This window comes from Ceratosolen solmsi, unplaced genomic scaffold (genome assembly GCF_000503995.2).
Source record: "Ceratosolen solmsi marchali unplaced genomic scaffold, CerSol_1.0 scaffold1, whole genome shotgun sequence".
In the NCBI taxonomy this organism is placed as follows: domain Eukaryota; kingdom Metazoa; phylum Arthropoda; class Insecta; order Hymenoptera; family Agaonidae; genus Ceratosolen; species Ceratosolen solmsi.
This window is the reverse complement of record NW_011948415.1, coordinates 15,131,793-15,147,354: the sequence shown is the minus strand read 5'-3', so window position 1 is coordinate 15,147,354 and position 15,562 is coordinate 15,131,793. Positions and strand designations below refer to the sequence as shown.

Genomic DNA, 15,562 nt, shown 5'->3' with positions numbered 1-15,562 from the left:
ATGTCAATTCATTACATTCTTATATAAACAAGTAATATTTTCTCTAAAATTTGTTGAACAAATTATTGACATTCATCTGACAAAATCAATCTTACGATCGATCTTACTGTTGAACAAATTATTGACATTCATCTGACAAAATCAATCTTACTTTAAGATGATGTTTTATAACAAAAGATTTTAAATGTTTGCGTATGAGAAGTTTTAGTTAAAATTTGAATTCGTAAACATGAATATTATTCCACTAATAATAAAAGGCAGTTTGTGCTATAAATATTTACTTTTTAATCATCTGTACATGTTCTTACCCATTATCGTTCTCTCATTTCTTTTAACCATGTATTATTTCGAATAATAAAGAAAATATATATTCCTTAAATTTAATTAAATTAGAAAATAGAATTGTATTAGGCTTAAAAATAATTATTTAGACAAATTTTTTTTTCTTCTTTAATGTCATTTAATGTCATCGCAAAATTCTTGCGAAACACGTATGCGCGCACACTGTATACATGCGATTTATAATGTCTCGCACACTACACCAGTTTGACACGGGCGCACACACCACCATTGTCATGTATGAAGCCAATACTCTTTTATTATTGTCCACTTAATCTTTTTAAGATTTTGTTCAAATTTTTAAGTTTCCAAATAAAAGAGTACGAAAATTTTTCGATTTTTATTAATTCAGCATTCACATTCACACTACTATTAACAATTGAAAGTATCATCGCGTTAACTCAGTAATTAACGTGACGTTTTTAATATTAGTTAACTTTAATAGTAACACTAAACAGAGTTTGAAACATTTATCAAAATTATTGGCAAATTATTAAAAATATTAAGGATACTATTTTAGTATTAAAAAATGAATGTGAATTCAGCATCGATAGAGTTAAGTTCTTATAGAGATCAACATTTTAAGGTTCGTATGCTACAACATAACCTCCAATTTGGGTGTTTAAAAAAAATTTTAATACACTGTAACTCTCTCATTCGTTAATATTTATTTATCAGAATTGTAAATACAATAAGTTGCTTTATCAATAATTAATTGAATTAAATTTAATTAGGGTTCTCGAGCTGAACAAGATAGGTTATTAAGGACGTCTTGTACGCTGTATGTTGGAAACTTGTCATTTTATACTACAGAAGAACAAATATATGAGTTATTTTCAAGATGTGGAGATATTAAGAGAATAATAATGGGTTTAGATAAATATAAGAAGACTCCGTGTGGATTTTGTTTTTTGGAGTATTATCAAAGAGCCGACGCTGAAAATTGTATGCGATATGTAAATGGAACTAGGCTAGATGACAGAATAATCAGAACGGATTGGGATGCTGGTTTTATCGAAGGAAGGCAGTACGGCCGTGGAAAAACTGGAGGACAAGTGAGCATAATTTTGTGTATATAAAATAGGTTAAATTGGCCTCGTTGGGTTGAAAGAAAAAGATCGATAGAGGCGTTAAATCTTAGTTGTAGATAAATTTTAATGGAAAATTTAATTTACATTTAATGTTTTAGGTAAGAGATGAATACCGTTCAGACTTTGACAGTGGTCGGGGAGGATACGGTAAGATTCTTCAACAAAAAGTTGGCTCCATGGCTGAAGGTGCTTTTTGAAAAATCATTGGATAAACGAGTTAAAGTAGATAAGTTTAAATGTAAAATCTATTGAGACTAAAGATTTAAATTAAGTGACCAACAAAAATTAAAAGTGAACGAAAAAGTAGCATGTAAAGAAATTATTTTTAAGTATTAAATAATATTCTATTAATGTTATAAATAACTGATACTATTTAAATGAATGAAATTTTGCATAAACATTATACGACCTAAATTATACTATTAAATTATACTTGTGCATTACTTGGCTATGCAATATACAAAATTTATGTTGGAAACATATTTGATATCCTGTAATTAATTTTCTGTAAATCATATATTATAAAATGCTTCCGCTTATAATTTATGTAATAGACACTAAACATATATTTATTTAAGATCAAACATAATTTGAAAATAAAACATTTTCAAACATTAATTTGGAGTATAATATTATTATTATATATATATATATATATATATATATTCTTATATTGATTTCAATTAATCTGTAAGAGAAATGTTAATCAATTAATTTAAATATTTTTTATACAATAATGTATTAATTATTATGTTATATTATAAAAAATATATATTTTTTAATTGATACATTTTTTTTATTTTTGAAATTTTTATATTGTATAATTATTGATATTTCTATACATTGTAAAAAAATTAGGAAACAATCTTATTGAAAAACATGAATTTTTTAATTATTCTTGTATCTTTATAAAAAATTATTGAAACGCAATGTTTTTAGAAAAATATATCAATCATTTGACTGTATATATTTTGTTGTCATAATATACATTGTACATATCTGAAATTGTAATAAATGCAAAAATAAAAATCACAACTGTAGTAAACATTCATAAATCTAAGAATTAAATCCAAAAAATGTAAAAAGTGAATAAAGATCTTAAATATAAACAGTGATGATTTTTTAATATACATAAATATTGCTTTTTTTCTTCTTTTTTTTTACTCGATATTATTTAATGAAAAATACATTTTATTTATAAATAAATCTCAATTTATGTAGAAATGTAACGAATATGAAACATTACAATTGGAATTTCATATTAATAAATGTACTATAATTGATACAAAGAACAGAACTTTATTTTCCTAAATTTGGGAGGAATATGATTTATTAAGGCTTAAATAATATTTCATTTTCGGGAAATATCGTTTGCTTCTTCGGCGAACTATACTCTCTCAACGTCATTTTCTTCAATGAATATTTGCCTTTAAATAATAATTAATTTTATATTGAAACCATATTGCATTTGGAAAAAATCATTGATTAATTCTTGGTATATTAAATATAATTAAAATTTCTTTTAATTTCTTTAAATAAGGATGAGTTATCGATTTTTTATATTAATTTTTTTAAATTTCGTTTAAAATCATCTTCATTTCTTTTCATTTATGCAGTTCCTATCGCTACATAGTTAAATATATAATAATGTTGGGCATTTACAAAATGACTACAAATAAATATGAATGTGTATTTTAAATAAAATGTAATTTATGTAATTTAACCTTACCAATTTCCTATATAATACTTGTCTTATTGATCACGAAGTTTTAATATTTGCAAAAAATTTGAAGACTCTTTAACAAATAAAAATTTATTTATTATGTAAATTTCATTGTATTCGTAATACAAAGATTATGTATTATATTTATAATATGATATTTATTAGCACGCAAATTTAATGCATCGATAAAAGGATAATGATAATATAAATTAAAATAAAACAGAAATCAGAGAGAGAGAGAGAGAGAGAGAGAGAGAGAGACAGAGTGTGTGTGTGTGTGCGTGTGTGCGCGCGCGTGTGTGTTTGCATGCGCATGAAATGAGAGTTATTTAGATAATAAGGAATTGAAATTTATGATTCAAATTATTGTGTCGTTCGGAAAGTAATTTTATATTTCTTCTTAAAAAATATAAATATTTTATTTAAATATAAAGTTTTTAGATATATTTTGTTGTTTTTAGCATGTTATGATTTCATAAGGGTAGATCTTTGTTTGCAAAAACTTGGACCAAATGACTTTCGTTTGTAATAAATGTTCTTCGATCCAAAAAATGTTATGAAAACCAGAAAAAAAAATCATCGTTAAAGACTGTTTAATCTGGTAAATATGGTGGTCTCGATAGCTATTCTCATACATATTTTACAACAGCTTTTAAAGAACCAACACAATTAATTTTATGTCTGAGACACGACATAACGGTGTATCTACTCAACGATTTTCGATTATTTAATGAAATCGTTTTAATTATCCAATTACTATTTTCAGCTCAGAAAATTAATTGCCTTTTAATTGTAGCAAGTATAAAGTATCTGACCCTAAATTGCTTGCATTTAAGTTATAAACAATCGATTTTTCATTAATAATTATTATTCGCTTTCAATGCAGTTTACTTTCATGGCGTCAAAGAAAAACGAAACTTTTAGAAAGCGAGTAAAATCCAAATAACAATCGTTCAATCGCAAAGAAAACATTTTACAATACAATCATATAAGCCGACATAGATAAATTCAATTTCTTACTTTTCATCCGTGTTTTTGTTATTATTTGATGATTTGCTTCAATTAATATCATCTATATTTCATTTTCATCATATTCAATTTCATTACATTATGCGATGTGCTTTTAATATTGTGAATATTAATAATCTAAGCGTATTATAAATACAATGAATGCAATAATATCGATATTTCTCCATTAGCTAAAATAAAACATCAAGGAGTTATTATCTACTCTGTATTGTTTTTAAGACGATATAAGAACAAATTTTGACATTCTCGTTTTATTATTGTAGATTTTCGAATGTCCGCAATCACTTAATATGTAAACATAATATAGTTGACTGGTCTAATACTTGTTAGAAAAAAAAAAGAAAAAAGATCAAATTACTTTCTAAACCACTCAATAATATAGCATATCGAAATTTAACAATAAACGTTCTATTAAAAGAAAATTAATTAACTTTTATAATAACAAATATGGTTTAAAGACTAAAGTTATACTTTATTTTATTTTTTTTTTTTATTTTTTTTAATTTATAAATACCTACGTACATGCATGCATGCACACACACACACACACGCACGCGCACACACACACACACACACACCCTCCCATAGCATTATTTTTTTTCATTATAACGTTCTAAAGTATATTATTTTGTTAATATAATGAATTTTATTATATATAATTTTTATGAAATATTCATTACATAATTATTTTATAACTATTTAAATGTTAAAATTCTTCTATCAGCCTTTCTTATTGTACTAAATTAGTATTTACAGATAATTTTAATTTATATTACGGATAAATTTAATATATAAATAATTTCAATTTTATCGATTAACTTCAACTACTGTATTAGAAATGATTAAAATTACGAAAGCATTTTATTCAGCTTTCGTGTATCAAGAAATACTTTGATCTCATAAAAAATTTACCATAAATTAGTTTACGGTTATAAAAATTTATTTATCTTTTTTTTTTTTTTTTTTTTTGCTTTGTAAATTGAGCGCTAGAGAAAAAATTATGAAAATGGAGATGAATTTTTTAAGCGAACGTCAAGTTGTAATTGTAAACATTGTTTCGATTAGAACGAAATTAGAAAGAAATCTGGCATCGATCTATCTACTTAATATGAATATTATTAAAAACCTGTTTCATTAATACATTATTAATAAATTTATATTAATTATATATTGTCTATTAATTTGTACGGTGAAATGTATTTCACACAAGATGGGTCGGTAATTTACAACGAATTGTCAAATTTGCTCATTTAAAGAAGTTCCAAATGCTCGGTATTCGATTTAATGAAAAGTGATGACTTAGTGATGATTTTATCTACTATTCATTACTTCTTATTATGTTTTTTTTAATATTATTTGTTTGCTTATTAATTTGAAAATAAATAAATAATCATAATTATTTTTTATTTATTTATTTATTTATTTTATTATTATTTTTTTTTTATACAAGGTTATTTTTTATCAATATTTGCGTTTTCATTTATTTGAAAATATAGTGGAATAAATAATGGGTCCAGTCCCGCTATCATCAACGGTATGGGAAAATATCGAGGATAGTAAAGCCAGATTATGTAATTTTATCCTCGTTCGTTATAAATTTTTTTTTTAATCAAATTAATATTTGAAAATGATTATAGATTTAGAGAATTGTCAATGTACCGAGGAGTGGAATAACTTATTCCACTACCCAACTATTTACGTTTGTTAAATTTGTAACATAAACCAATAATAACGTATAAAATGATTTTATTAAAAAAAATTGCTTATGGCTAACTAAATGCAGTGCTAATAAATTAAAAAAATTGTCATTAATAATAATTAATATATATTGTTTTACTTGATGAATTTTATTACAAACAACGAAAATGATATCTTGAATAATATTACAATTCTCTACACTAATTGCTGATAAAAATAATCGTGAAACTACAAATGCATTAACTTTGCACTTAAATTCTAGTCGACCAAAGCCTTATGCAAATATTATTTCAATTTATGTATTTTATCATTTACAAGCGCTGTAATGTAATTTTAATTTAAAAAACGCAAGGTGATGCGCCTATACAGAGAATTGAAAGAGCGACATTAATAATTTACATATAAAAGTGTGTAAAGGCATCGTATAATACTTGATCATCGATTACGAATTATGTATGTAAGTGCACAAGCGAGCACACCGTTTTAATCGAAGCAAGTACGCGCGCTTCGCCATTGCCCCACATTCCCCCTACTACGATCGAGAAGATATTCGCAAATCTAACATAATTCATTAATATTCATCTTCAGTCGAATAAGATAAAATCGGCAAAGCCCTTAATATATTTCATTAAGGCTGTCGTCGAAAGAATGATATTTACAAAGGATCTATAAAAGAATGGTAAGCTAGTTAACGAGGTACTGTAAATTACGTTCGCAGCGTGGCAAACACATACGCAATGTTACATTTACAAATACATATTGCTGAGAAAGTCTTTGGCGTGCTCGGCTGCGTAGCAAGTGCCAACGCTGGGGAATACATCACGTTACGTTCACATCATGCAGCAGAGCTTCCGAGCCGAAGAGGGTCTTTTGAGAACTGAGCGCACCGCCTCGATGAACACCTCGTCAAGGCCTTCCTGCATTTTCGCCGAGCACTCGAGGTACTTGTACGCTCTGATCTTCTTCTTCATCTTCTTGCACTCCCGAGGACTTATTATCTCGTTGCTCTCCAATCTCAGATCGCCTTTCGTACCTGAAATAACATTCGCCATATTCAGTAATACGAGCGTGAAAGAGTTTTAGAAGAACGTTCCTCTTTTTCATTCCCTTAAAAGTATTTGTGAAAAATCTTCTCACATCGACGTCACCACACAAACTTTATGTACTTCGTAGTCGGTTGTTTTCGGTAACTTGTCGAGTAGCTTAATTATATACCCCGAGTCTTTTACGCGAAATTATGTGAAATTTGTGTAAGCACGAATCTTTCTGTTACTCGTACAATCAAAGCATTGCATTGTAATAACTTATATAAGAGCATATTATTTTATTTTTTATGTTTTTTGTTTTTTTTTAATTTTTTTTTTTTTTTTTTTTTTTTTTTGTTTTTGTTTTCATAAATAAAATAACGTACATCTGACTAAAGCACACAATTAAAGCTGAAAGAGCTCGAAGGGTCGAAATGGAATAAAAAAAAAAAAAAGAGAGAAAGTTTCTTTCTCATACAAAAGCCATACATCGTCTACAAAATATTTTTATAGTTTTGAGTTACCGAAAGAAAGATAAAAATTCATAATACAGCGAAATTAACACACCCGAACAATTTAGCTCGATTATAAAATATATTTAACGTAATTGTCACAAAAAGTAATTCTGTTAACAAAAACAATGCCTTAATTTTAACCAAATTTTACTACAAATCTAATTTGATACAAATCTGATTTCAACAATGTACTCACCAATTAAAATTATTGGAATATTTGGACAATGAACTTTAAGTTCGGGATACCATTTGCTGGCTATGTTTTCATAAGAGCTGCGTGCATTTATGGAGAAGCATAATAGGAAACAGTCGGTCTAAAAAACAAATTTTCACAATTTATAATATTTCCGATATCCATAGGTCATTTAAAATTAAACATTATATTTATTTATTTATTTATTTCTTTTTTGTTTTGTTTTTGTTTTTTTCTTTATCGATTCGCGCCGACGCATTTATTTGTTTTAATTACCTAAAGATTATATTTGCGTGCTAGTAATGGGATCCCTGATTTCGCTTTAATAAATATAATGTGCAAAGTTGCATAAAATCAAAATCTTAATGAAAACAAAATTTAAAGCAATTGGCGCACAAATACGAAATCATATAGCATTTTTTCGTCTTCTTGATCTTTATTTTTTTTTTTTTTTTTATTTTTTTTTTCCCCCTTCAAGTCACATAAATTCGGCAATTTTTAAGCGTAATTTGCATTGACAGACGAATAGTCCTAAGTCTATGCTTTAATAATCTCGCTTGTAGCCTTAATAATTTTAATATATTGTTCATGAATGTCTCGTTATCATACGTATAAAAGTATAAACTTAATTATGCCTCACGTTTGGATAGGACAGAGGCCTAAGTCTCTCATAATCTTCTTGTCCCGCAGTGTCCCAAAGTGTAACATCGTATTCCTGGCCGTCAACTTCGATAGTCTTTGGGTAGTTTTCAAAGCTATAAAGAACAAGGATCCAAGGATGAGAGTTGGTATTGATTAAAAAAAAAAAATAATAATAATAATAATAAACCCGCGTAACACTCGGAACAGACGTCTTGGGGAACGCCTTCCATTTGCATTCCTCCTATATTATTCGATTGGCCTTCAAGGATACGATAGATCGGAATGAACAACTTGCTCGTGTGTATGTGTTATCGCGCAAACATAGTACTGTACATACATAGAGAAAACTATTTTTAAATCATTCATCGTTCTGGCCACATTAGTAATAGGAAAATCTAACGAACATTTCGAGCCACTGAATAGTAGTTTCCCCATAGAACTGATTTGGTAATCATTGTTATGACGTCATTACCGACGAGGAGACATCAGTCTCCTTTTATTCTTTTGATAGGTAACCTCTTAATTTTTCTCGCGATATTGTTTGCATTACTCATTCAAATTTGAACGATTTTTAGATGATTTGCAAAGTCGATATTTTTACATGTCTTTGGGTACAAGTTTATGAAGTAATTAAATTATAAATTCGTTGAATATTTGTATATATACATTAAATTTAGCGAGATATTATAGTATTATTTTTAAAAAGAATATTATTTTTGTAATAGTCCTTTTAAATACAAAAGGATAAACAACTAGAATTTACGAATTCACGAATATACGAATGACGATGATTCGATAAACGGATTTTAAAACAATTTCTGAGCTCTATTCCATCCTAATGAATATCACAAGTACATTGGCAATTATTAAAGAAAGAATTTATATAAAAATATTTAATTTCACAACTAGAAAAAATGTCATAAAAATATTATTGTTAAATTTTTTTCTTTCTTCAATTTTACATAACTAGGAGAATATGCGGTAAACGGCATAAACATAAACATAACTTTGTATTTATATCTTTAAGTATTTACTAGAAATTATACTTGAAATATGACTTAAATGTCGTATTTGTGTCGATTATGTTTTCAGAATATATTTTCCTAAATTATATTCTTTAAAAGATTAGAACTTTCTTAGCTACAAAATTTTATACTTTTGACAAATATTGATTTGTTTTCGACCGAATTATTGCCAATAGATAAAATTCTGTAACCGTGTTATTTATAATAGCAAAATAATACTTTCAGTCAGTTTAATTTAAATCTAAGTTTCATTCGCGACGATTATGTAAATATATTAAAATATTAAACAAATTTAATTCAGAGATTAAACGAAAAAAAAAAAAAAAAAAAAAAAAAAAAAAAAAAAGATAAATGAAAAAAGAAAAAACAGTTTAATTTAATAATTGTTACGAGTAATATTTTAAATTATTCGATAGCGTATTGAAATTTTTGAATATTTTTTGTTAACCCGATCAAATGTAATTGTGTTGTGATTATAATTTAGAAAAAATTTTCTCCCTAACATCACATTATTTAAGTAATATTTAAAATCTTTTGGTAATAATTGAAATCATTTCGACGTAATTATTTATTATATAAGTTATTATTTTAATAGTAATAAAAAATTTTAGCTCAAAATTTCAATATTAACGATAAATTCATGCAAATATTTTAATAAATGATTTTAAATGTTTCATATTGGATATCAGCTCTTCCAAATATCACGCGGAGGCTCAAAATTTTCTATTTTATTTCAATTTGACTAAATACTAGATTTAAATATTTAATATATTATCACTATTGCATTGGCAAACGTATTGCGCAGTCAATATCACAATATGGACATAATCAATTACGTCAAGTGGCAATAAAAGAAGCATTACAATCACGTTATAAATTATCGTTTGAAATATATTTTGAGCGATTACGTAGACGCCAAATTTTACGTCGTTGGGAGGGGGGGGGAGGGAAGTAATAAGAAGCGCAAACTACTTTTCGAGTAATCGCGCAAAATCCTTGGTAAACAAAAATTATTTTATTCCGAAAGTTTAAAGTAGCAAAGGTTCTAACACACTTACGGCGACACTAGCAAAGTCCCCGAAAACCCTACGATTGTGTAGGAAAATTAATAAAACTCACACGGTAGGAATATATTCCATGGGAAACTTTTTTTCTGTATACGTGATGAGCATGCAGGTCTTGCCGACCATACCGTCGCCCACTGCCGTGATTTTTATTGGCCTCAAGCGTGACATGGCTTTTGGTTTGTCTGCAACAAATAGAAATTCATTTAAACTTTACCATACTAATATTGAAAAAACAAATGCAAATGGCTGTAAAAGTTTATGAAACATTTACTTACTTAGAGATATTTGTATCCTAGATAGGTAAAGTTAAGTGCATCCGATGTAATAATCATTGGTAAATATTATTACTCGAACAATTTAGAAGAAGAAGAATTTAGAAGAAGAAGAAGAAGAAGAAGAAGAATTTAGAAGAAGAATTTAGAAGAAGAAGAAGAAGAAGAAGAAGAATTTAGAAGAAGAAGAAGATGATGATGATGATGAAGATGAAGTAAAAGATGAAGAAGAGGCTTGATTTATTGAAATAATGCCCGTTGAAACGAATAGGCGCATCCCATGTATTGTTACAATGATGATGATGATGATAAACATTTCTTAGTTATAATTAAAAAAGTGTTGAAAACTGAATTGATAACTTTTAAGTGGCCTCGGCATTAAATAAGCTGATATCGAAGAACGTATGAGTGCCTTTCCCGTCGACATTCTGTCCGTCGCTGCTAACAAGGGAAATAATTGGAATTTCCTAGAGGAAATACGCCCAGGCGTCGCTCGATGTGCATTATGCACGCGGACATTCCTGCACGCGACGTCAACGTCTCATTTTCATTCCGAATCGCTCATCTGTTGACCCGAATCGGCTTTGCACTTCGACAAATCGCGCACGCGCACAGCCGGATGTTTCCATTTATTATCCATTTGATTTTCATTGTCGCCTCTGTCGGCATTGTCATACGAAAATTGGCAAAATACTTCCTAGATGTAATAGATAGTCTGAATCGTAGTTACAAGTTGCTTTAATGAATTAGCTTGGCGTTTGCGTTCCAATAGACAAGATTTGCTCGGGCTTTGAGTAAAATCGCTGATGAGTAAACATTGAAAATTCGTTGTTACACGAATAGACTCGTCTTCACAAGTGAATTTATAGTATTATAAACAGATGTATTGGGTAACTCACTTATTTTAAGGCAACTAGCCCTATTCAGTGCTCGATTATATTTATTGAAGCAAATGAGCTTTCGAACTTTCGAACGCCGAGCGACTCGAGCATCTCACGATTCCATGTATTTCATTAATATTTCTGTTCATATAATTAAAAAAATCATATAACGAAACATCATGCTTTTAACGAGCAAAATGAAAATCGCTTATTTATATATATTTATATTAATTATCGATTTCTTCAAATGTGCATATCTACCAACTCATGAAACCGTATACTAATGCATTTATTTGAAGTTAAAAGAAGCGTATATTATCTTTTTACGTATTTATATATAATAAATTTAATAGGAAATATCCAATTCTAATTTTATTTCATTCAATTTCATTAGTTAAATAATAGATTGTACATTTTAAAAGCCGCTCGAGCGACCAGTTCTATAGCTTTAAGAAAATACACTTTGTAATCAAGTGGATTACAAAATTGCATTAAATGCATTCAGCAATTATCGATTACAATTCTCTGACATTACAGGTAATGTATGCATAGTTGAGGAATAAGCCACTTATTATGCATAATTTTATTTATGAAGTGTTATCTGTGTAATCGATACTGCAATTATACGCCACGACGTGCACTCGATCGCACAACTATTAACGAAAAGTATTTAGCCACCAAAGAGTCAATTTTTTTTTTGCATTCTTTTATAAAATAAGCAGTACTTTATCTTACTTACTATTTAATATTTCTAAGATAAAATTAAAGAGAGAGGGAGAGAGAGAGAGAGAGAGAGAGAGAGAGAGAAATGTTCCTCATTCTTTTATTAATCAATGCATATTCGCATTACTGTTATCGTTTATTAATAAACGGAGGTGGTAAATATAGTTGAGATGGTAATTTTTTAATTTCGAACGAAGATTAACGATATCTGCAAAAGGGCGCAGAGTCGAACTCGCCAATTACAATACAACATTATCCATTAAATGGCCATCGAAATGGCAATTGACTAGGGCTAGGATCGTTATTTTAAGGCAGCCATCTTAAATCAGATGTCAGCCCAAGTGCCAAACGATTAATTCTCGAATATGCAGGTACGCGCAGTCGACGTATGACGAGCGAGCTTGGCTAAAAATAAAGGAGCATCGAGGAAGATGCTCGATTCGACTCGCGTCGGGATCAGAAATCGATTTATTCATTCGTGTCGGCGGAGACGGTGTCGAGGGTTGCCCCTACGGGTCGGCGCATCCGGCGCTCGGCGCTGTTGAGTCGCTGAGGTCCGCGCGGAGGAGGCCGTCATCGGCATACAAAGTGCCGGTCCCGCGTCGGCTGCACATTTGCGCGAATTGCTAACGCAATCGCGACGACCCAACGATGGACTTTGTTGGGCATGTTCCTTGAATAATTCGCAACTAGCGGCTCCACGAGACGATAGAAAATCGCTTATGGTTGGACTATTTATAAGAGTCGTCTTGTAATCTATGACGTTGCGCTGCTGAGATCAAATCGCAAAACGATGAGCTCGATGATCTTATGGATGATGATAGTCGTTATCCTTGATAGCCCGTTGTCCTTCTATCTCAACTTGCTTGAAACTTCAAAATTAAATAGATTTAGTCATCTTGAGTTCGATCGAATATCAAATTCGTTAATGTATTTCTCTATCCATCCATATATTGCGTATCCATGGATAAAGTATACTCGTGCTTTACTTGAAAGCCAAATATAACTTACGTAAGCATAATGTTGTAAGGAAAATTATGTATACTTAATTATGTGTTTACGGAGAGTGAAAAATCTCTGGCAATCGAACATATGTTTTAAATTGATTGATTATCCAAAAACATAGTTAACATAATATGAAGATTATAATACTTGTCGTTATACTTTAAGCTATGGTAATTGTTTTTGCTTCAAATGACAAACACTAGATCATTAGATATTGCGTCACTATTTATAAATACATAAACAATTAATCAATTAGCTTTCATACGAATTAAAATGAAAGCTCTTTGCAAATGTGCTTTGAAGAGTATATATTTGTTTTTTTTTTTTTTTTTTTTTTTTTTTTTTTTTTTGAACAAAAATTAGCCACACGTTTTGCAGTACAAAGAGAATGTTTTAAAGTAAGTAATCTATGAGATAGCGAAGACATCGGTTGTTTATCATACAAAACGATTAGAAAATGACCGTTGCATTACGTCGAAGTGTTTCTATCTCGTTGAATTCGTTTTTATACAAACTTGACATTTAAATCTACTTATAATTTTCTTTATTTCAGAATTATTTTACCATATTTAGTTTTTTTTGTTTTGTTTTTTTTTTTTTGTTTTGCTTTTTGTTTTTGTTTTGAATCCGGGCGTTGTCAAGTATCAAAGTATACATTTCTTATTGTAAATTCGTATGAAATAAACAAATTTACTTGCTTTCTCTTCTTTTTCTTCTTCTTCTTCGTTTTTATTTTTTAATCTATCATGTAGGTATGTGTGAATTGAACGACAAATGAGCTGTCGTATAATGTTTGCGATATAACATTCAACGTATAGTTTGCATCGAATCGACTACTCTTTCATCATACGCACACGCACACAATCGATGTTAATGTACCTGAGAGATTACCGAACCTGTATCGCGCCAATACCATTGCAAAAATAATAAAGACACCTGTACAATGTGTTTTTTTTTTTTATGCATTCGAATGATAATAATTGTAATATTTCATTCGCGTTGTGGATTATTATTATTTCTTTGTAACCTGTCGCATAGTATCAATGCTTGAGAAACAAAAAAAATTAAATCTTTGTTTTTAGTTTTGAATTTTTCACAAAATTTGTTATACCATTTAATACGAATGGCATTAATACTAATAACTCTATTGACAATTTTACGCAAATTGGCCGATTTAATGAATAATAATATTAAAACCATTTTTAAGTAATCTGATTCTATATAAATGCACTCTATCAATAAAAATGTCAAAAATATCAAAAAGTTAGTTATAAATATTTGCTTTTTGTATGATTATTAACTATAATTGGTAATATTAATATAGAATTAATAATAGAATTAATAGTGAAAAACCGCCAGATTACTCATTAAATTTCCATATGCGTATGTCAATTTAATAATTAATTTTTGACTTTCTAGAATCCAAATCGTAATCGTACATTATGACTAATATTCGTTTCTAACTACGGAAATTTAAAAAAAAAGCCACAGTTTTATCTCCAGTTCGATATGTTGAATTCTCATATTCTCATGACCCTTTTTTCGTATCAGCATAGAAAAGTAGCGTTTTCAACCAGTATTTTTAATAACTATATACTAATTTAGAGATAATAAAATAATAATTTAATTCGCGTAGAAGCGTAAGAGAAAAGAAAAAAAAACAGTTTGGGCTTATTTGAATTTTATACGAAAAGAATGCAATAATAACGAGGACATCAATCGATTTTTGTTTAACGATTTTTTTCTTCTTTAAACAAACTTTAATTGAAGATCTTTAGTAAATTAATTGGTAAATCGTTTAAAATAAATTTATCATATAGTTGAATGTTGTTTATGTTATAATGCAGTAAACGTCTTTGCTACTCAATGTAGAAATGACTTATCTTACAAAGGAATTCCATATGCTCATTACCCACTAACTACTTCCTACTGATTAAGTCATTATTCTTAATGATAAATGTATTGTAAATGATTATTTTTATCTTGTTTTAAAGTCGTAAAATTGTATAGGAAAAATATCATATTTGAATTACCTTTATTTCCGTCTCCAGTGCCCATTGAGATAATTTGATATTTCGGTTTCCTTATATATTTTCCTTTCCTAAAATCATCACAAGTATTAATTTTAATTTTAGTTCTTATAATAATAGTAAATTCTTTTTTCTTGTTATAGTAATAGTAACTTTATTCTTCTTATAGTAATAGTAATTTTTTTTTTTTTTTTTTTTTTTTTTTTTTTTTTATCAAACATCTCACGATTTTACAATTTTCTACTCAATTATTCAGTTTGGTATTTAGAATCGAATTGTTCTGCGTAAAATGTGAAATAGAACA

At 28.4% G+C, this 15,562-nt stretch overlaps 2 protein-coding genes across 2 annotated transcripts; one reads left to right on the top strand and one right to left on the bottom strand.

Moving 5' to 3' along the window:
• The first annotated feature begins 415 nt into the window (after positions 1–415).
• Positions 416–1,726, top strand: Cbp20 (cap binding protein 20). The gene is made up of 3 exons (XM_011508200.1): positions 416–925; positions 1,074–1,394; positions 1,529–1,726. The coding sequence occupies exons 1-3, from the start codon at positions 869–871 to the stop codon at positions 1,625–1,627; spliced, it is 477 nt and encodes a 158-aa protein (XP_011506502.1). The 5' UTR covers positions 416–868; the 3' UTR covers positions 1,628–1,726.
• A 4,326-nt stretch (positions 1,727–6,052) lies between these two features.
• Positions 6,053–15,327, bottom strand: LOC105368983 (ras-like GTP-binding protein RhoL). Its single transcript, XM_011508199.1, has 5 exons — positions 15,262–15,327; positions 10,400–10,529; positions 8,254–8,368; positions 7,617–7,734; positions 6,053–6,913 (listed from the first exon to the last, which is right to left on the bottom strand). The coding sequence occupies exons 1-5, from the start codon at positions 15,284–15,286 to the stop codon at positions 6,711–6,713; spliced, it is 591 nt and encodes a 196-aa protein (XP_011506501.1). The 5' UTR covers positions 15,287–15,327; the 3' UTR covers positions 6,053–6,710.
• Positions 15,328–15,562: the final 235 nt, after the last annotated feature.